The sequence below is a fragment of the Callionymus lyra genome, chromosome 5 (assembly GCF_982586985.1).
Source record: "Callionymus lyra chromosome 5, fCalLyr1.hap1.1, whole genome shotgun sequence".
Lineage (NCBI taxonomy): Eukaryota > Metazoa > Chordata > Actinopteri > Syngnathiformes > Callionymidae > Callionymus > Callionymus lyra.
In genome coordinates this window covers 15,025,163-15,041,852 of record NC_141822.1, presented here as the reverse complement: position 1 = coordinate 15,041,852, position 16,690 = coordinate 15,025,163, and the positions used below count along the sequence as shown (strand labels likewise).

The following is a 16,690-nucleotide window of genomic DNA, read 5'->3' as shown; positions in this document are numbered from 1 at the left end:
TGTATTTATAACGAGGTACAGAGATCAAGTAAAGTGTTACCGACATCTGAGATGCTGTAAAATATACTTGATTTATCTGTATGCCTTTCATTCTGTTCTATTAATTAATCATTAATCGAACGCATTACGTAATTGTTGTTCCAGCCCTGTAACTATGATGATTAAAATGGGACGACTGTAGCCCCAGAGGTAGTAATTAACAGGCTGTTTTCCATGTTAATGGCATCAGTCACCTTGAAGATAATCACGGCCATCAAGACCACAGCGCTGCATCCTCCCGAGCATCCACTTAAAGTAAGATAAAGACACACTGACAAACATCCTGCTGTAACCGTGCCATATCGTCGTAACCTTGATCCCCCCAGAAGAACAAAAGTACTTTGTTGCTCACTTTTAAAGGGTACTTTCATTGGTTCAAAGCTTCTGTGCTCTCAAATGGATATACCACAAACGTTGGTTTGTTTATTTGTTACAGTCTAACCGTGTCCTTTTGCATCAGTTTGAAGTTTTGTTTTCAAACAATCCTGCAGTTTATTCCTTTTCCTTTTTTATATATATATTACTAACATACAATCACAATGTTTTCAACTACATTTAGACCATTTTCTCCTGTTTTTGTTTTAACAAACGTTCACCTCAAACCATAAACATTTTTTTTAATTTGTATGAAACAAACATATACAATCATAGCATTTTCAACTACTTTCAAACATTTCAAACTTTAATTAAGCTATATTTCATCTGATGAAAATATTTTTTTAGGACTGTTTTTGCTTCACAAATATTTTGCTAATTGTTTATCAAATATTTATATAAGCATGTTTTGCACCTCCACACTTTAGTTAGGAGCAGAAAAAAAAGATAGATGCAGTCATCCTCTCTTTAGCCTCAAGCCATAAATTACATTGGTCATTGATCTCGTGGGTGTCTGGGATTCTCAGCGGACCTTCTTCTCACATGCGTCAGACCACAAGTCTGGAAATAAGCAAGAGTGCGAACGCTGTGTGTTGGACCTGCAGTGAAGCCTGTTGCTTAGATACAGCTCTGATCTGATTTTACCTGATTGGACCCAGAGAACTTCATGATGCAAGAGTTTTCTTTTTTTTTTGTTGGGGTGGGGATCATTAGTTTCCTCAGGTCTTGTGGGCAGATCATTTTTCAAAGATGGTCAGGAGAGAAGGTGGAATGAATTGCTCACGAAAAATGTGCTAGAGCGAGCACAAGTATTCACCTATTTAAAATGTGTTTTTGTTATTTTGATTAACCTCTTTTTAATCATTTCTTTTTATTTAAAAGAAAATACTTCACATTTTGACATTTTGGAACATGTTATTATGAATGTACCATAAATATTTTATATAATATACAGTATATTTAGGAGATGTTTTTCTCCAAAGCGACTTCTATCAAGTACATGTATTCACCCATTCACACACAATAACACACTGCTGCAACTAGGGCTGTGTATTGGCAAGAATCCTCTGAAACGATACGTATAATTTTGCGTGTGACGATACGATATATTGCGATATATTGGGTTTCTGAAGGAACAAGGATATATTGTATTGTATGTTTTTAAAGAAACAACCCTTTTTCTGGCTTTTAAAGCAAAGAAATGAGCAAATACTTTCTCTAATCAAATGTGAAAGTGTTTGTAGGAAAGTGTTTCTTAAAAATATTAACAAAAATGTAAGCTTACATTAACAATCAACAGTGAAGTGCATTAACATCTCAAACAACCTGGAGCAACATGCAATATCCAGTACATGCCAGTGTTAAATTAAATTTTACATTTTGTTTTAAATTAAAAATAAGTCCAAACATCAGGTTTAAAAGCTGATGTTAAATATATATTTAACCTTTGAAATAACATTTTACTTTAATTCAAAGTTATTTTAATTATTATAATCTATAATATAATTTAAAAAAAAGTGTTTAATGGTGTTATGACTAAACAACACTTGTTAAATGTATTTTTGTGTCATCGTTAAAGTTTCTGAAAGTTAAATTTTGCTCTGACGTCACACACGGACCTCTGCTCTGTCTGCCTTTATTCAACCAGTATAAAACACAAACTCGCTATTTTTTGGATCGAAATTTTGGTATAGAATTATGTGGTTTCTGCTGGTGAATAAAAAGTTTTAAATACAAATTTAAAGATGCTTTTCTTTTTTTTAGAGCACTTGAGATTAGTGAGGATTGCTGAAGACAGTCTGGTTCTTAGTCGGTCACACTGACCTTCTTGCCCGATTGACTTTATGATACCATTATAAATGTTCCAGGGTTTTCCTGAAGCCTCAGCATTGATTCAGGTCGTGGCGATGGGAAGAAGTGAAACATGTTGTATTTGTGAAGTTTTAATAGATATAAACCTATTACCGAGCTGACGCTGAGGACATCACCTCTTCCCTTGATAAACTGCACACGTCTCAGATGCCAGTCGTGCTCCATGATAAAAGACCAGAAGACTCATGGCACCTGTCACACTATCATAAAGTAAATAATGCACAATACATAAAGAAAACACTATGCGGTTGCCGGCGAAAAGAGGAACCTCAAGGTCTTTTTATTGATGAATACATTGTCATAAATAAATTATATTTATTACTATTCTATAACTCACTATCTTGTACATTCATGGTTTGTTTAAAAAAAAATGGAGAAATTGTGTTTTCAAACATATAAGAAGCTAAAGAAGTTTGTTTTGGCTTCTACATTAGAGAAGATTTTGTACCTTAGAGATATATTAAGTACCATTTATTTCAACACAAAAGTTTATTTATTCCACGAAAGAGACTTTGTACTTTTATGGTCACTAGCTCTTCAAACTCTGATCTTATGTATGAAGAGCCTTTCAAAGAATTTCACTTATACAATCTTTCAGCTCGTTTATCTCCGTAAAGGATGTTATAAGGTCATTGGCTTCTGTCTGTTGGCAAAATAGCTGAAAAGATACATTAAATTACATTTTAGGAGAATATAAGAAATTGGAGTTGAGAGATACTTTTTGTCGAAGCTCCGGTTAATGGTGTGGATCCACAAATATTTTTAGTTAAATGTTAGCTTAAGGTAATTTACTTTTTTGGTTACTGGTCATTAATTTTATGATAGACAATGATGATGTTATAAATAATAAATCATTCATTTATACGCTAAAATTTGAGTTTATTTTATAAAATACAATCTAGACTCTTGGAGGGAGGAATGGATCATTCAATGTATTATGTAATGAAATAAGCATCACTGGGGCGTTCACTTTTTTAGTTAAGGGTTGATTCTCTGCTGCTCTTTTGTAATGTAGATGAACCTCAACAACGAGGCTTTTCTCAACTTCCATATTTGAACGTCGCTAATGAAGCAGATCTGTGGCGTGTGCCCGAGGTTGTAGACGATTCTAAACTGGTCAATCCCTGCCCGCTTACAGGCTTTTAAGGCTAATAGGATGAGATTAACACATTTGCATAGCAGAGTTATGTATAATTCATACAGTGTCGTTTGTAATTTGCAAGAGATGGGCTTTTTTCTAATCACCAACTCAGACATCAGGGTGACCCGATAGAGGTAGGAAAGCTACATTGATCACTAATCCAATCTGGGTGTCAACAGATGCCACAAAGTTTGGTCGGAAACTGAAGTTTACTGGTGTTTGTCCTCTAGGTTTTTTTTATTAATCCCAAAATAATTAAATTAAATGTATATTTTATGTTTCTCTGCTAGTTTAGTTAACCCTAAATTAGTAGTATAGGAGTTGTATAGATTATATTATTATATTTTCTGACTTTTAATCTTTTTCGATACTAATAAACTTTTTCCTGTATTTTTATCGGCCAAACGGGTTCTTTTGAAACTGTATTTAATAATGAACGCAACATTGTGAAACAACTTAAATAAAAGGGAAATTTTTGGAGTTATTCAAACATTTTGTCTATACTAAGACAATAAGATAATACACAAAGAGGAAGTCTGTGTAGACAAGTATCAAAGTGTAAAAAGTAGGGAGAGTTTATGGAGTGTAAGGTGAGATGGTCCCAAAAGCTCATTGGAATAAACTAAAAGAGCAAATCCTAAATGACATACTGTTGGTGTATTTTGTGTGCATGAGACGACTTGCACAAGGAAATTGTTCCGATGCAGAGGTTTTTTTTTAAAAGTTTCAATAAGATGGGGTTGATTTAGAAATTCAGAAACTTTAATTTAAACCAACATAGTCAAACGCCAAACTATCGACCAATAATACAAGCAAATTAACATAACAAACACTGTCATAATCATGGCCAATGTAACCATTTATGGGGAAAACAATTCTCCTGACTCAATCTAATGTTTCAAATGTTGAAGTCTTCCTCTTCAAGATGCAGTAAATCCCTCATCATGACCATGTTTTGAACTTATTACTTTATAAAGTTCTCCCCCTTCTAAAATCTGGGAGGTCAATGAGAGTTCACAAGAGCAGAGTCCATTATGACTTAAATGGCTTAACTCCTCCTCCAGTCAGCTGTAATCACAGCCCGCTTTGTTTATACAATCATTCCCTTGGAGGTGGAGACTTCCGGGATTGATGACACGTGGTGATGAACCTTGATGTTTGACCAATCACAGCAGAGTGGGTGTGGTTATGGTCAACAAAATGTAATCTCCACAGTCAAAGCATTTAGAAGACGTTGTAATATGAGAAATAAATCGACTGATTCTTACAAGAACGCACGTAATATTTTCAATTACTTTTCTATTTACACAATATGCAGAACATAAGAGGCTGCAGCACTTTGTAGCCGTCGTGTGAAACTTGTTATTCAGTAAATCTGTCCTGAAAGTAATCAACACCAGACTGCGGGATCATTAACAGCGGCTGGTGTTAACAGCATCCATCATCACCTGCCCTGCAGTTTTTTTTTTGGTTTAATGTAGGTGTGTGCAAGTGTGTGTATGTGTGTGTGTGTGTGTGTCTTGACAACATTTCAGGAAACGGGTTAAGACAACCTTTGCTTATGGTCACGATGGCTCCCGTGGAGTGGAGCTTGGTCCATGTTGTTGCTCCCTCTCCTGCTGAGAGTTCGCCTCATGTTTTATTGGTCGGATTTCCTCGTAAATCCTTCTTATTCTGCCGTCCTTAAAAAACAAGGACAACTGCTCAACAGCATGTGCTGTGTTGTAAGAAGAGCTACTGACTGATGAGCAGCAGCAGTTGCCGTTTCAAAATTGTGCTTAAATATTTCTCCACCATCTGTTCGTGACAATAAACGTGTCTTTGTGTTCATATTCTTTCACTGTTTTAATCGACTTTAATCGTCGCTTTTTCTGCTCAACGCTTGTTGTTTTCATCACTTTCTTGTCGATGCCAAATTCACGACCTTTCATTAGCGAGATGTGAGATTTACAGTGTTTTGCTTCCAGCGTGTCGGAGCACGTGTAGATAACCACAGCATTCCCACAGGAGTGATGCGCTGTTGTCTGAGAGATGATGTGGAGTGATGCGTTCCAAAGACTTGTCGGGGAAGAGGCAGGTCTTTGTTACCTGACTCCTTTCTCCTCTGCCCCCCCACCGCCCACATCCCTCTTCCCCTCTCCCCGCCACCGTGACAGCAACTCTCACCTCTTTTAAGAGTTGTTTGCTCTTGACTGAAAGAAGCCCGAATCAGAGCTGTCGCTTCAGCGAAGCGCACGAGCCACCTTGTGTACAATGTCTGCGACTCAACCGCGACACGGTCAACGTCGACGATTCTTTATCATTTTACCCCTTTTATTTCTGTTTATTAAGTGCAAACTGAGGCCTTTTCAAGTATTGGTGGGTAAAATATGCTTAAATATTTAGTGGTCAATCAAAATAAATGATATTGTTAGTAGGTTAAAGTACTTACAGGGTGTTCCAAAACATTTATTTTGGTAATTCTTGTTGAAATAACTTCCAATTTTCCCCCAAATGTATAGAAACGGATAAATAATATATGTATATATATAATTCGACATTTGTCAAATTTATTTTCTTCAACTTCATCTAGCATTTCACGATAAAATTCTTGGTATTTTTGCTTTTAAACCCTGAACAGGCTGCAGACCGTAGGGTTTTAGTTCCTATCGTTTCCTTGGCTAAAGTGTCATCCAAGTCTCAAAATTCCTTGCAGACTTTTTGGCGCATCACCAGGGTTTTCTACGAACTTGCTCAAGCGTCTCTTCTGATGGACCACAGGGGTCACCAACGTGGTGCCCGACGCTAAAGGAGTAGCCCTCGGGCCTGTTCAAAAACTATTTTTCATACATCTTAATTTGTTTGATTTTGTGTTTCCGTTCTTGTTGGTATTCATTGGATGATCAACGATGTCAATAGTGTATAAGAGGAATATAGTAGATCAGCTATAGTAATATATACTGTATATATAAGTTAGTTCAGAAGTGTTTACCAAACCGACTGTAGCCCTTGAAGTAGCTCACAGTTGCAAAATAATGTATGACCCTTTTGATTTTTGTGAAAATTGTGTGACCAAGTCCAAATTGTTAGATCTAATTTTTCCAAATTGTGCATAAAAGCCTCACTGTATGTGTATTTCAAGACACAAAATGACTTCTCTTTGAACGGTTTGGCTGAAAATGGAACAACATTAAAACATCAATTATAAAATCTTGATCTGTTTATATACATTCTGTGAAAATCTCAACAAGAATTGCCAGAATTCTATGCAGAAACAATACCCGGAGTTGGCTTTTACTACCCGATAAAAAATATTCCTGGAGGAAAAATAATCCTCATTTTTTAAACCCTTGACGACGACAAAGGTTTAAGCTGTGCATTTGAATTCAACACTTAACATTACTTTATTATAAAATGTATTCGAAGACAGAAGTTGCATCGCAAGGGTTCTCATTGCTACTTATCTTTTTTTTTTTTTTTGGTAAGTTCTACCATTTTCCTATCATAAAAAGAACAAAAAAAAGGCCATTTCAATTCACTTTAATTGTAATGTGTTTCTCGTAAAGCTAAAATTGAATTTCCATTTCCGCTCACAGAGGAAAGCGCCATTAAGGAACTGAAACAAATAGCAGCATTAGAAAGGGATAAAAAAAAACATTAGGCACGGAATAGATGAAAAGATGAATAGAATGCTGCTGAAAATTACATTTGCGGTAGATTTGGCGTACACTGGTACGTGTTGTCCTTTTTATGCTCGTGATCATGTGAATTGGGACTTGGAAGTTATCATGGAAATTCTGCTCAGCTCTGCTTCTCTTATCTCTACACATATATTAAAATGTCTGCCATCGCTTCCTGTCCTCTGATCCATAACCAAAGAACCCCCCCTCTCTCTTTTGTGACTCAAATTTCTACCTTCTCCTATCAGCAGCATCGGAATACATCTTTTTTTTCATGCTCTCCTCTGAATGAAACGGTCGGAAAACACGATAACCTTTGCTGCTCAACTGCAAATGCCATTTTTTGGCTGAGCCAATCAGGGATGTTTTCACTGGCGGGTGAAGCTTGTGTGCGAACCCTTGACACTCGGTCTGGACACATCTGCACGCATGAGTGAGTCAGCGGAGCTCTTTGTGCTTGGAATACCTTATAGTGTTCGGATTCTACATTAGTTACTAATGCATCTCAAGAGTATATCGGAGGTGGAATCGGTCAATTGCAACAGCTGGTTGACCTGGTGACCGTTAGTATTGGTTTGCGTCGTCTTTTAAAAACAAAACGCCATTTAATTCCGCGTATGTTTCTGACCCCTGTACAGTCCTGTCAAACAGGTGATGGATATTCTGCGGTAAACAAATCAAATTATAAGCAGCGTGTCTTCGAGGCTAAACTTCTCGAACATAAAAGAAAGTGTTAAGAAAGAAAACCGTTATGAAGGTAATTTAACAGTTTTCATCGTAATACATTCGATTTTTGTTTGATCCCATTACAAAAATAAATATGGCAGAAACATAGTTATAACTAAATTTAAAAACCTTGATACATTATATTGGTACGTCGGTCCATGTTGACATCATTCAGACCTGGCGTTGCTCAAATGTCTTAAAATTGTACAACAACAAATTGTATTAGCTAAAATAATGGAAATAATCATTATTTAACATATATTACAGTATGAATGTTATCCAAATTGGACATATTTCAATTACCATGGGGGTCTTCTGCCTCTCTTTTAAAATGAACACATTTCCAGTAATATATATTTTATGCCAAATACTGTGCTTAAAATACATAAAAATGTGATGTTTTTGAGCGTCTTATGCTTGAATGGAAGGTCAGTCGTCTTGTTTTTAACCAATTTCATTGAGCGTTTTTGCGCGTCTATAAGTTATTAAAGGTTAGGTTCGACCAAAATTCCAACTTCACTTATTTTCTACTCACGCTCATGTCAACTAAGGGTCGGGATTTTAAAGTAATCTGTTCCTTTTTAGCGTTGTAGACAAAAATGTTCATTTTAACGTAGCGACTGACTCTCGGTTATCTTTGTCTTCATTTTCGTCCAAAAACACACGAAAAAAAACAAGTCTATATTTTAACTTTTTTTTAAGCGGACCGTGAACACAGACAGAAAGTACTCTGGGTATTTAAGTGTGTCATTTTGGAAAAAGAAATTGGAGATATTTAACCACCAGTCGCTACTTTATAATGAACTGACAATTTTGCCTGTAAATCTAAAAAGGAATGGATTCATCTGAAAATAATCCTAACCATTAGTCGACACGAGGGTGAGTAGAAAATGAGTGACATTAGAATATTGGGTGAACTATCCCTTTAAGATGAGGCAGACAGACGCGTTTTATATAGATTTATAGATTAAACCAACCTTCTCTGGTATTCCCCCAAAAAGGGACGTCCCTAGTAGCGACTGTTTTAAGGCACTTAAAACTCCAAAGTATTCATGTCAGTAATGCTTTTGGCCTAGATATGAAGGACAAGTCACATTAATCAATGCTCGTCAAAACATAACCTCATAAAGACTTTTCTGAAATTCTATTCGGCCTGTTTCATTCATACAAGTAAGTAAGTAAGTAAGTAATTTATATTTATATAGCGCTTTTCCAGACCAGGGTCACAAAGCGCTTAAACAATCAAAACAATACTCACTAAAATATATACTTTAAAAGTCAAGATAACTAGCATTTAAAGTCAAACTAAGAAACACATTTAAGTTTCAAGTTCTTTGAAGCAGAGATGATGGGTTCAGAGCCTAACGGAACATTGATGCCCCAAAGTTGAACTCAAACTCTGTAGTTCCTGATCGATATTTTTTTCGGTTCACAGAGGGGATGAAACTTTCCAAACACGAATGTCACATTGTTCTTTATCGGCCTTGATCTTTCCACTGATATTTTTCAAAGAATTCAATCACACAAAAGACTTGGACTATCTTGGACTGAAACATTTATTTTTGATGCTATATTTTATTTTGTTGTAAAATGGTTTTGACAAAGTAAAAAGAAGTATCTGCAGCTATACATGTAACTGTTCCAACATAGACCTTATCTTATCTTTTGGAATACATCATTTTAACATGTGTGGTATTGCAATTATTTTCATCCTATGGATTTCCATTAAAGCCACTAGAGACGTGACCTGGACCTTAAAGTGTGAAGCCGTCGTTTTACCTCAACAGACAGTTTATTTTTATGCTGTAGGCAGCTCACCAGGGGTCGTCTGTAGATCTCTAAGGTCAGGAAACTGGCTCCGCTTTAGGGTTGTTTTTTTTATCTGTATCAGAGGGTGATAATGTCAGCTTTTTTTTTCGTGGGCTCAATAATTATGTGGGGTAACATTTGGAGCCATCCATACCCAGGATATTAAACAAACCTGAAAAATTACATTAAAATGTATTTCCATATTGTTGACTCAAGTAGTCTTATCAGGATTAATCGCTAACCTTTGCTTCTCCTCTCTCTTCTTAGTTCTTATGTCTGAAGAACATCCGCACGTTTCTTAAGGTGTGCCACGACAAGTTCGGCCTTCGAAACAGCGAATTGTTCGAGCCTTTCGATCTCTTTGACGTCAGGGACTTCGGCAAGGTAAGCTTTTTTTTTATATCATGTTATTGATTGTCACAAAAATGCTTCCGAAAATCCTCTCGCCCTTTACGTGGATATTGTCGATATCTGTTCCAAAATGTTGCTTCCTCGAGGTCATCAACGTATAAAAGTGCTTAAAGAAATTAGGCGTTTCTGTGACCTTGCTTTAAAAATTCTGTTTCGTTTTATTGCTTTTTCTCAAGTACTGTTGAGGGTTGACTCTTGAATGGGGATGTTTGTAGCTGGGAAAGATTTGTAAGGTGTTATAATCGGGGTTTAAAGTCAGTTCAAAGTTATTATCTGGCACAGTATCTGGATGAGCATCCGGTGCTCACACTTCAGGGTCAGTAACCTGGTCTCTTGCCATAGAGTGACGAAGCAATAGCCAGTGTATTCTTTTCTACATGGGCACTTTTTTATTTATTTTCTATCTGAACGATGGTTTGTAAATATAATCTTGACATTTAACCGGACTGTGGTACAAAAAAATGTCGGGGGACCCCTGCACGACGATCACCAACTGCACACATTACACTCAAACTCCAAACTGTCAATAGGTCAAATCAATATATTTCCAGCATTACATTTTTCTCTCCGGTTTTTTAATCTCTTTGAATGGCTTGTCTGTTCTCCGGCGCTCTTGCGGGAAGATTGATCGGCCGTTGAAACATAAAAACATGAATTATATGATGTCATTGAATGGATGATGACAGCGGGCTGTTGTGACACCCCTGCAAAGCTGTTGCTTGTTTCCTCGATAGAAAGAATGTATTAAATATTTTACTGGTGAAAAGAGGCAAGACCTCGGCCGACGTGATTGATTACGGAGAGGATGTATTTCAGAGAAGTCATTACTCATTGTAATAACATTTAATTTGATTCAACACGTGAACCTTGCTTGGGATTTTGAAAAAAAAAAAAAGAATCTGAGAGGAGAAAGAGGCGACAAGGGCTCGTGGCAGTTCGTAGATAAACCGCAAGACGATGCCTGAGAGTCAATGAGCTCGCAGTGAATGATATTAAAATCTCCAGTCAGAATCAATCACACAGGTCCTCCATATGTCAATTTGGAAATTGCTTCTGTATGGTGTCTGCGACGGTGGGCTTGTCTCACCATTGATTTTCCATTAAGGACGAACATCACATTATAATAAATCGAACTGGGTAGATCCGCACTAATGTGGGATACATTTAAATAGTGAGAATGCCTCGCAGAGGAAGAACAAAAGCCTGGTCTCTTATCTGTAACATTCATTTCCATTCCACAGAAAAAAGTCTCTTAACTAGAGTAGTTGTTCACCACCAGATAAATCAAGGATTTGTTTCTCTTCCTCTAGTGTTGGTGTAAAACATGGCTATTACATAGGTTGATTACATTTGCTTGTTCATTTCCATGGAGCCTAATAAATAAAAAAAATGTATATGGTAATTTGACCTTTTGAAAGTCTGAATCATATTGTTTTGCTTATTTCATTTACCCTACATGGTTGTTGTGCGTCCTGTAAATATGACAGATTGAAGGTGACGTAACATATCTATTTAAAGTTTTGTTGAAATTGAAGACTCCCAATGATTTACTACTCTTGAATTATTTTTTTCACATTGCTAATTATTTTTGTCCTGTTTTAATACAGCAAAAATAAACGATAATAAACAGAGTAATCGTCTTATATTTTGGAAGATGAGGTAGACACTATTTATCAGAGAAGAGTGAGCATCATACCCATACAGATAATGCAACAGAATATTTTTTTTTGAATTAAATAATTTAAGTTCACATTTTAACTATTAAACAAACTCTTTTTCCAAATGGAAGTTTTGTTTGCCAGAAAATGACCAATAAATCACACGTCTGGATGGTTCTTTTAAAGGGATAGTTTACTCAAAATTCAAATTTCACTCACTCATATCGACTAAGGATCAGGATTATTTTCGGAGTATTCCGTATATTCATTGAGTTATTAACAGAGATGTGTGTCCAGATGAAGTTTGCAAGTTATCTTGGACTAAAATAGACACACCAAAAATCCAACTACGCAAGATTTACCCCGAGAATCTGCTTAACAAGCTTAAAATATAGATTTATTTCATTAAAATTCATAAAAAATTCAAATGTCAAAGCCTATATACAACATTAACATGATTACATTACATACGAGCAGGGTGAAGGTATTTTTATGTGATTTTTTGATGTGTTTTTTTGGAAGAGGAGAAATTGAGCCTCCTTCGAATGTATAGACATTTCTGCCATGAAATTTGAATTTTGCGTGAACCTCCCTTTAAGCTTGCCGATCTTGGGTCCTTGGTGCTAGATGCTAATGCGCGAGTTTGGATAAATTAATCTTAACATGATGTTGAACTCATCAAATTGTTTTCTCGACTTTGTCAACTGTCAAGAGAAGCCAACCAGAGATAGAGAGACGGATAGATTCCACACACAGACTGAGATCAAATGTAGTGGCATAAAATCAGCTCAAGGGACAAAAATCACAGAAAGCGGAAGAAGGATCTTTTAATACAAAAACAAGTGGAACTCTGAGCATTTCCCCGGAGGGCTTTCTGCAAAAACAAATTGTTCATGCGCAAAGATTGAGATTAAACCTCGGATTGTAGCGTCGTCTGAAACGGAGGAAGGTAAAGGGGGTCGTACGGCTCTGCCTCCATAAACATTCATCAGAGCCCGGTCTTCCTCTGGTGTTTCCATAAAGGCTGCCTTGGGCCTCCAGAGTTCATCTCCCATGGACACAGATCCCTATTTCTCTTCCTATAATGATGCCCTTTCTCTAGGTCGTAGACAAATGGAGGCTGATCCAATCGGGTCCAATTCATGGAGAGAAAAAAAAAAAAAGAGTAATTGCCCCATCCCATCCTCACTGGAGTCTTTCTAGTGAGGCAACATAGAGACTTCTGCCCTTTGTTGTCATTTTTCTCACTTTTCAATCCCGTTGTCGCCACGCCCCCCTCATTCAGCATTCTTTTTTAAACACAGCGAGCAGTGTGTTCGGTTTAATCACACCGCGCCCTTCTCTTCATCTCCCGCCCCCTCTACTTCCGTCGTTCGAAATTCACCATGACGCCATTAAACCGATGAAATACGGCTTATTACCGGCGACCCAAGAGAACGCTTTTACTTAAACGCCTTCCCCGCCTCAGCCAAAGACGACCGCCTCGGTTTTGCCCTTCCAACCCGGTTTAATTAGCCACCAATGGAACGTTTCCCGTCATTTCCATGAACATAGCAATCAGTTTATTTGGCCGTTGCCATGATGAGCGTAATTAGCCTGCACCTGTTAGCGATCTATCAACAGTTTAGTCATTTTCCATCTGTGACTGGAGACCCCGAGAAGGAAGCGAGCTCTGACAGATTTGCTGTCTTCATTATCTTCATGGGCTGGTTTGTTTTGCAATGCAGACGGCATCGTCGGTATTGGTTTCTCGCTTCGACGCATCAGTCAGGAGTGTCGTGCAGACTTAATTTTGTCTAAGTCTTGTAAGTTAATACTTTATTAATGAATTTATAAAACTCTGTTAACCAGCTAATATCATGGTGATTAATTTTACGGACATACTGGAGGCCTGCGGGCCAAATCCAGCCCACCAAGTCTTTGTATGTGGGCTCCAAATGCACCTTTTACACTGGCTCGTCTTCTCCAGGTACGTCGAACCAGAAACGATTTAGTGCCTGCTCTGCTCTGGTTCCAAATCGAGCTGAGCCGGCACAGAATGACGTTGTTTAAGAGTCATCAGCACGACTCCCAACACCAGAAACAAACCCGCCATTTAAAAAAACGAATAAACACTGCAAGAAAAATAACAGTATCTCGGTGGTAGGAGGACGAGGTCCAGACCCTATTGTGACTGTTAGGAACATCATGTCCCAAGTTTTGTATGCTATGTTTCGAAGGCCCCGCCCACCGCGAGTAGGTAGCAGGGCCACTTTAAGTACCATTTTGGTCCGACCTGTCATTCTGGACCAAATGAGTGTCACACACTGCAAATCCTTTTTTTTTTTTTAAAGGCTTTTTTTTATGAGTGAACAAAACTTTAATTGAGCAATTAAATGACACTATGTACCAACATTACACATGTACATTAGCATTTTGACTCTCACCCGTACGCAATGTGTTCGGGCTACAAGTGACGACGACGCCAATTGGTTGAAAATGATCCGATTGCCAAAGATTGTCAAGGATTTTTTTATTGTGTTTCTGTTCACTCACAAAAAAAGTTTGTAAAAAAGATGTTCCGTTTGTGGCCATGTGACGTCATCACGTAGGAAGTGCTTTGACCGAAAATACCAAAAACATGACTGATACTTACACCAGGTGGAAACATAACCGAGTAGTACGTAAATGTAGGTTAATGTTCTATAACAACATCACTGTCTTAAGATAAGATAAAAAAAAGTTGATATAATCCAAAAAACCAAGGTCAAACCAGGGAAGGAATTTGACGTTTTGAATAAGGGAACAAACATGTCTCCAAAGACAATATCACATCAGATTCTTACTTCCTGTTTATTCAATACCCATTTCATTGGACCTTGACCGCAAAAATAATGTTGTCCTCTTGTGAGTTTGACACCCCTGGATGGTTAGCATAATGGGAAGATGAAATTTAATCATTTTTGTTCTGACTTCATATGACATGTGATGATTTGTTTTATGCGAAACCAAGCAATACATAATATGCATTCTCCTCTTTTTTAAATTTCCTCAAACATTTCCTCATCTTCACTCGCACGCTGCCCCTTGCACACGGATGCCATTCTCTTCACTGTCACTTCCCTCATCCATCTCTATCCCACTGTCCTCCTCTCACTTACTCATTCGTCTCACACCCACGCTCTCCGTGAGTATGTTGTGATAAGACTAAGCTAGTGGCAGGCAAGCAGCCATTGTGTCAGGACAGTGTGATTGCCAGTGTTTGATTACCCTCGCTCGCCGCTCTGAATCCTCCCCGAGCTGAACTTTGCTTCTTTCATTTCCTTTCCCTCGCGTCACCGCTGAAAATAAACCAGCCGCTTTGTGTCCGCGTCCACTGTTGCTCGCGCGGTGGGGAGGGTGGCGTACCAATGGTCCGATTCAAGGGAATCTATACGCACGAAAATCAGTATTCTGTTGTTAATCTGATAAAGTATTTCACTCGCATCTCAACTCAAATCTGACTCTGGACCCTTAACTATTCATGTGGTTTTCTGAGATTAGAACCAGAGCTGTGAAAATCCAGCTGGCTTCCTCACAGACAGTTTAGTGGCCAGTCGATGTTCCTTATTACCTCACTGGCTGTCCATCAAGACCCCTGCTAACAGCAATATTTTTACATAAAGCTTCCAGGACCAAATCAATAATTCATCCCAAATGCCACAGCACTGATGATAATTCCTTTGACATGAATTATAAATGGGAGCTTCCTCCCCTGACTGTGTTTAGAGACCCCCTTTCGTGTTGTCTCTCCGACGACCTCATTATTCCTGAGGCTCATTACTTGATACCGCTGGAAACAGGTGGTTGCCGAGCGATGGCTCGTCTGGTAGATTCTTGTCTTCTTATCCTCGGCTACGCTGTTTTGCTCGATTCCGAGGTTATGTCATGCTTGGCGTGAATCTTGGAATCCAGATGACCCAAATATGTCACCGGAATGAGACCTTGGAGTGGACCCATGTAGCCGTCACCTGATTCATTCCTTACATTTTTAAACTCCAGCTTGGTGGCAGCAAAATGCAGCGATTGAAAGAAAGCGACAAAAAGATGATGGATTTTGTGTCTGAATAAAGAAAAATGTGACTAATTTATTTAGTAATTAGTTGCGATTTTCTACATATGCTAATGTTATAATAAGGTGTGTATGTCAAAGTACAGATTGGAATCCAGTAGGATCTGGAATCTTACCAGTACAGATTGGAATTCCAATCGTACACAATCCTAATACTGAACTGTCCCCATGGTTACCTGGTGTATTGATAGAAGGGTTATCAGGTATCTTAAGTATGAAGTGATTCACCTAGAATAGTAATGGTGAATGTAGGCTTACCTATACTGAAATGATTCTATTTTCCAAAACATTATGATGTAATACGAATTTCTCCTATTACAATTGGAAATTGTCCTGGTAGAATTCCCATTTGTTCTAGTACAGATTGGAATTCCAATATTCAGATCCCAATACAGTAGTAGGATTACTACTGGTAGAATCTGGAATCCTTCTAGTACAGATTGGAATTCAGATTGAATATGTATAATGTATGTATGTATGTATAATGCCAGATAGAAGTTGTAAATATTGCGTTTATTACGAGATGGAAGTCATAAATATTGCGTTTATCGCAAGATTAAAGTCGTATGAATCATTTTTATTTAAAGATAAAGTCGTAAATTTTGCGTTAATTACAAGATTACATTTGTGTACATCATTTTTATCGAAGGATAAAGTCGTAAATATTGTGTTCATTACGAGATTAAAGTCGTATATATTACATTTATCTCAGAATTAAATTTATATATATTTCATTTATTCTAAAATGAATGTTTTACATTTATTATGAGATTGAAGTCCTTTATACTACGATACCATAACAAAAATAAAGTCGTATATGTTGGATAATATTACAGATATTTTTCATTGAGTGGTCCTAATACTCTAGCGTATAGAAATAAAAAGATACAGGGCTTTGAAAAATCAACAA

The 16,690-nt window shown here is 37.4% G+C and overlaps 1 protein-coding gene across 5 annotated transcripts in view; it reads left to right on the top strand.

Moving 5' to 3' along the window:
- vav2 (vav guanine nucleotide exchange factor 2) overlaps positions 1-16,690 on the top strand; it is a 184,451-nt gene that overhangs the window by 45,725 nt on the left and 122,036 nt on the right. For all 5 annotated transcript variants that reach the window (XM_087791086.1, XM_087791085.1, XM_087791084.1 and 2 more), the window contains exon 2: positions 9,889-10,005. In XM_087791086.1, the coding sequence (XP_087647212.1) occupies positions 9,889-10,005 (117 nt within the window). The remainder of the gene's footprint in view (positions 1-9,888; positions 10,006-16,690) is intronic.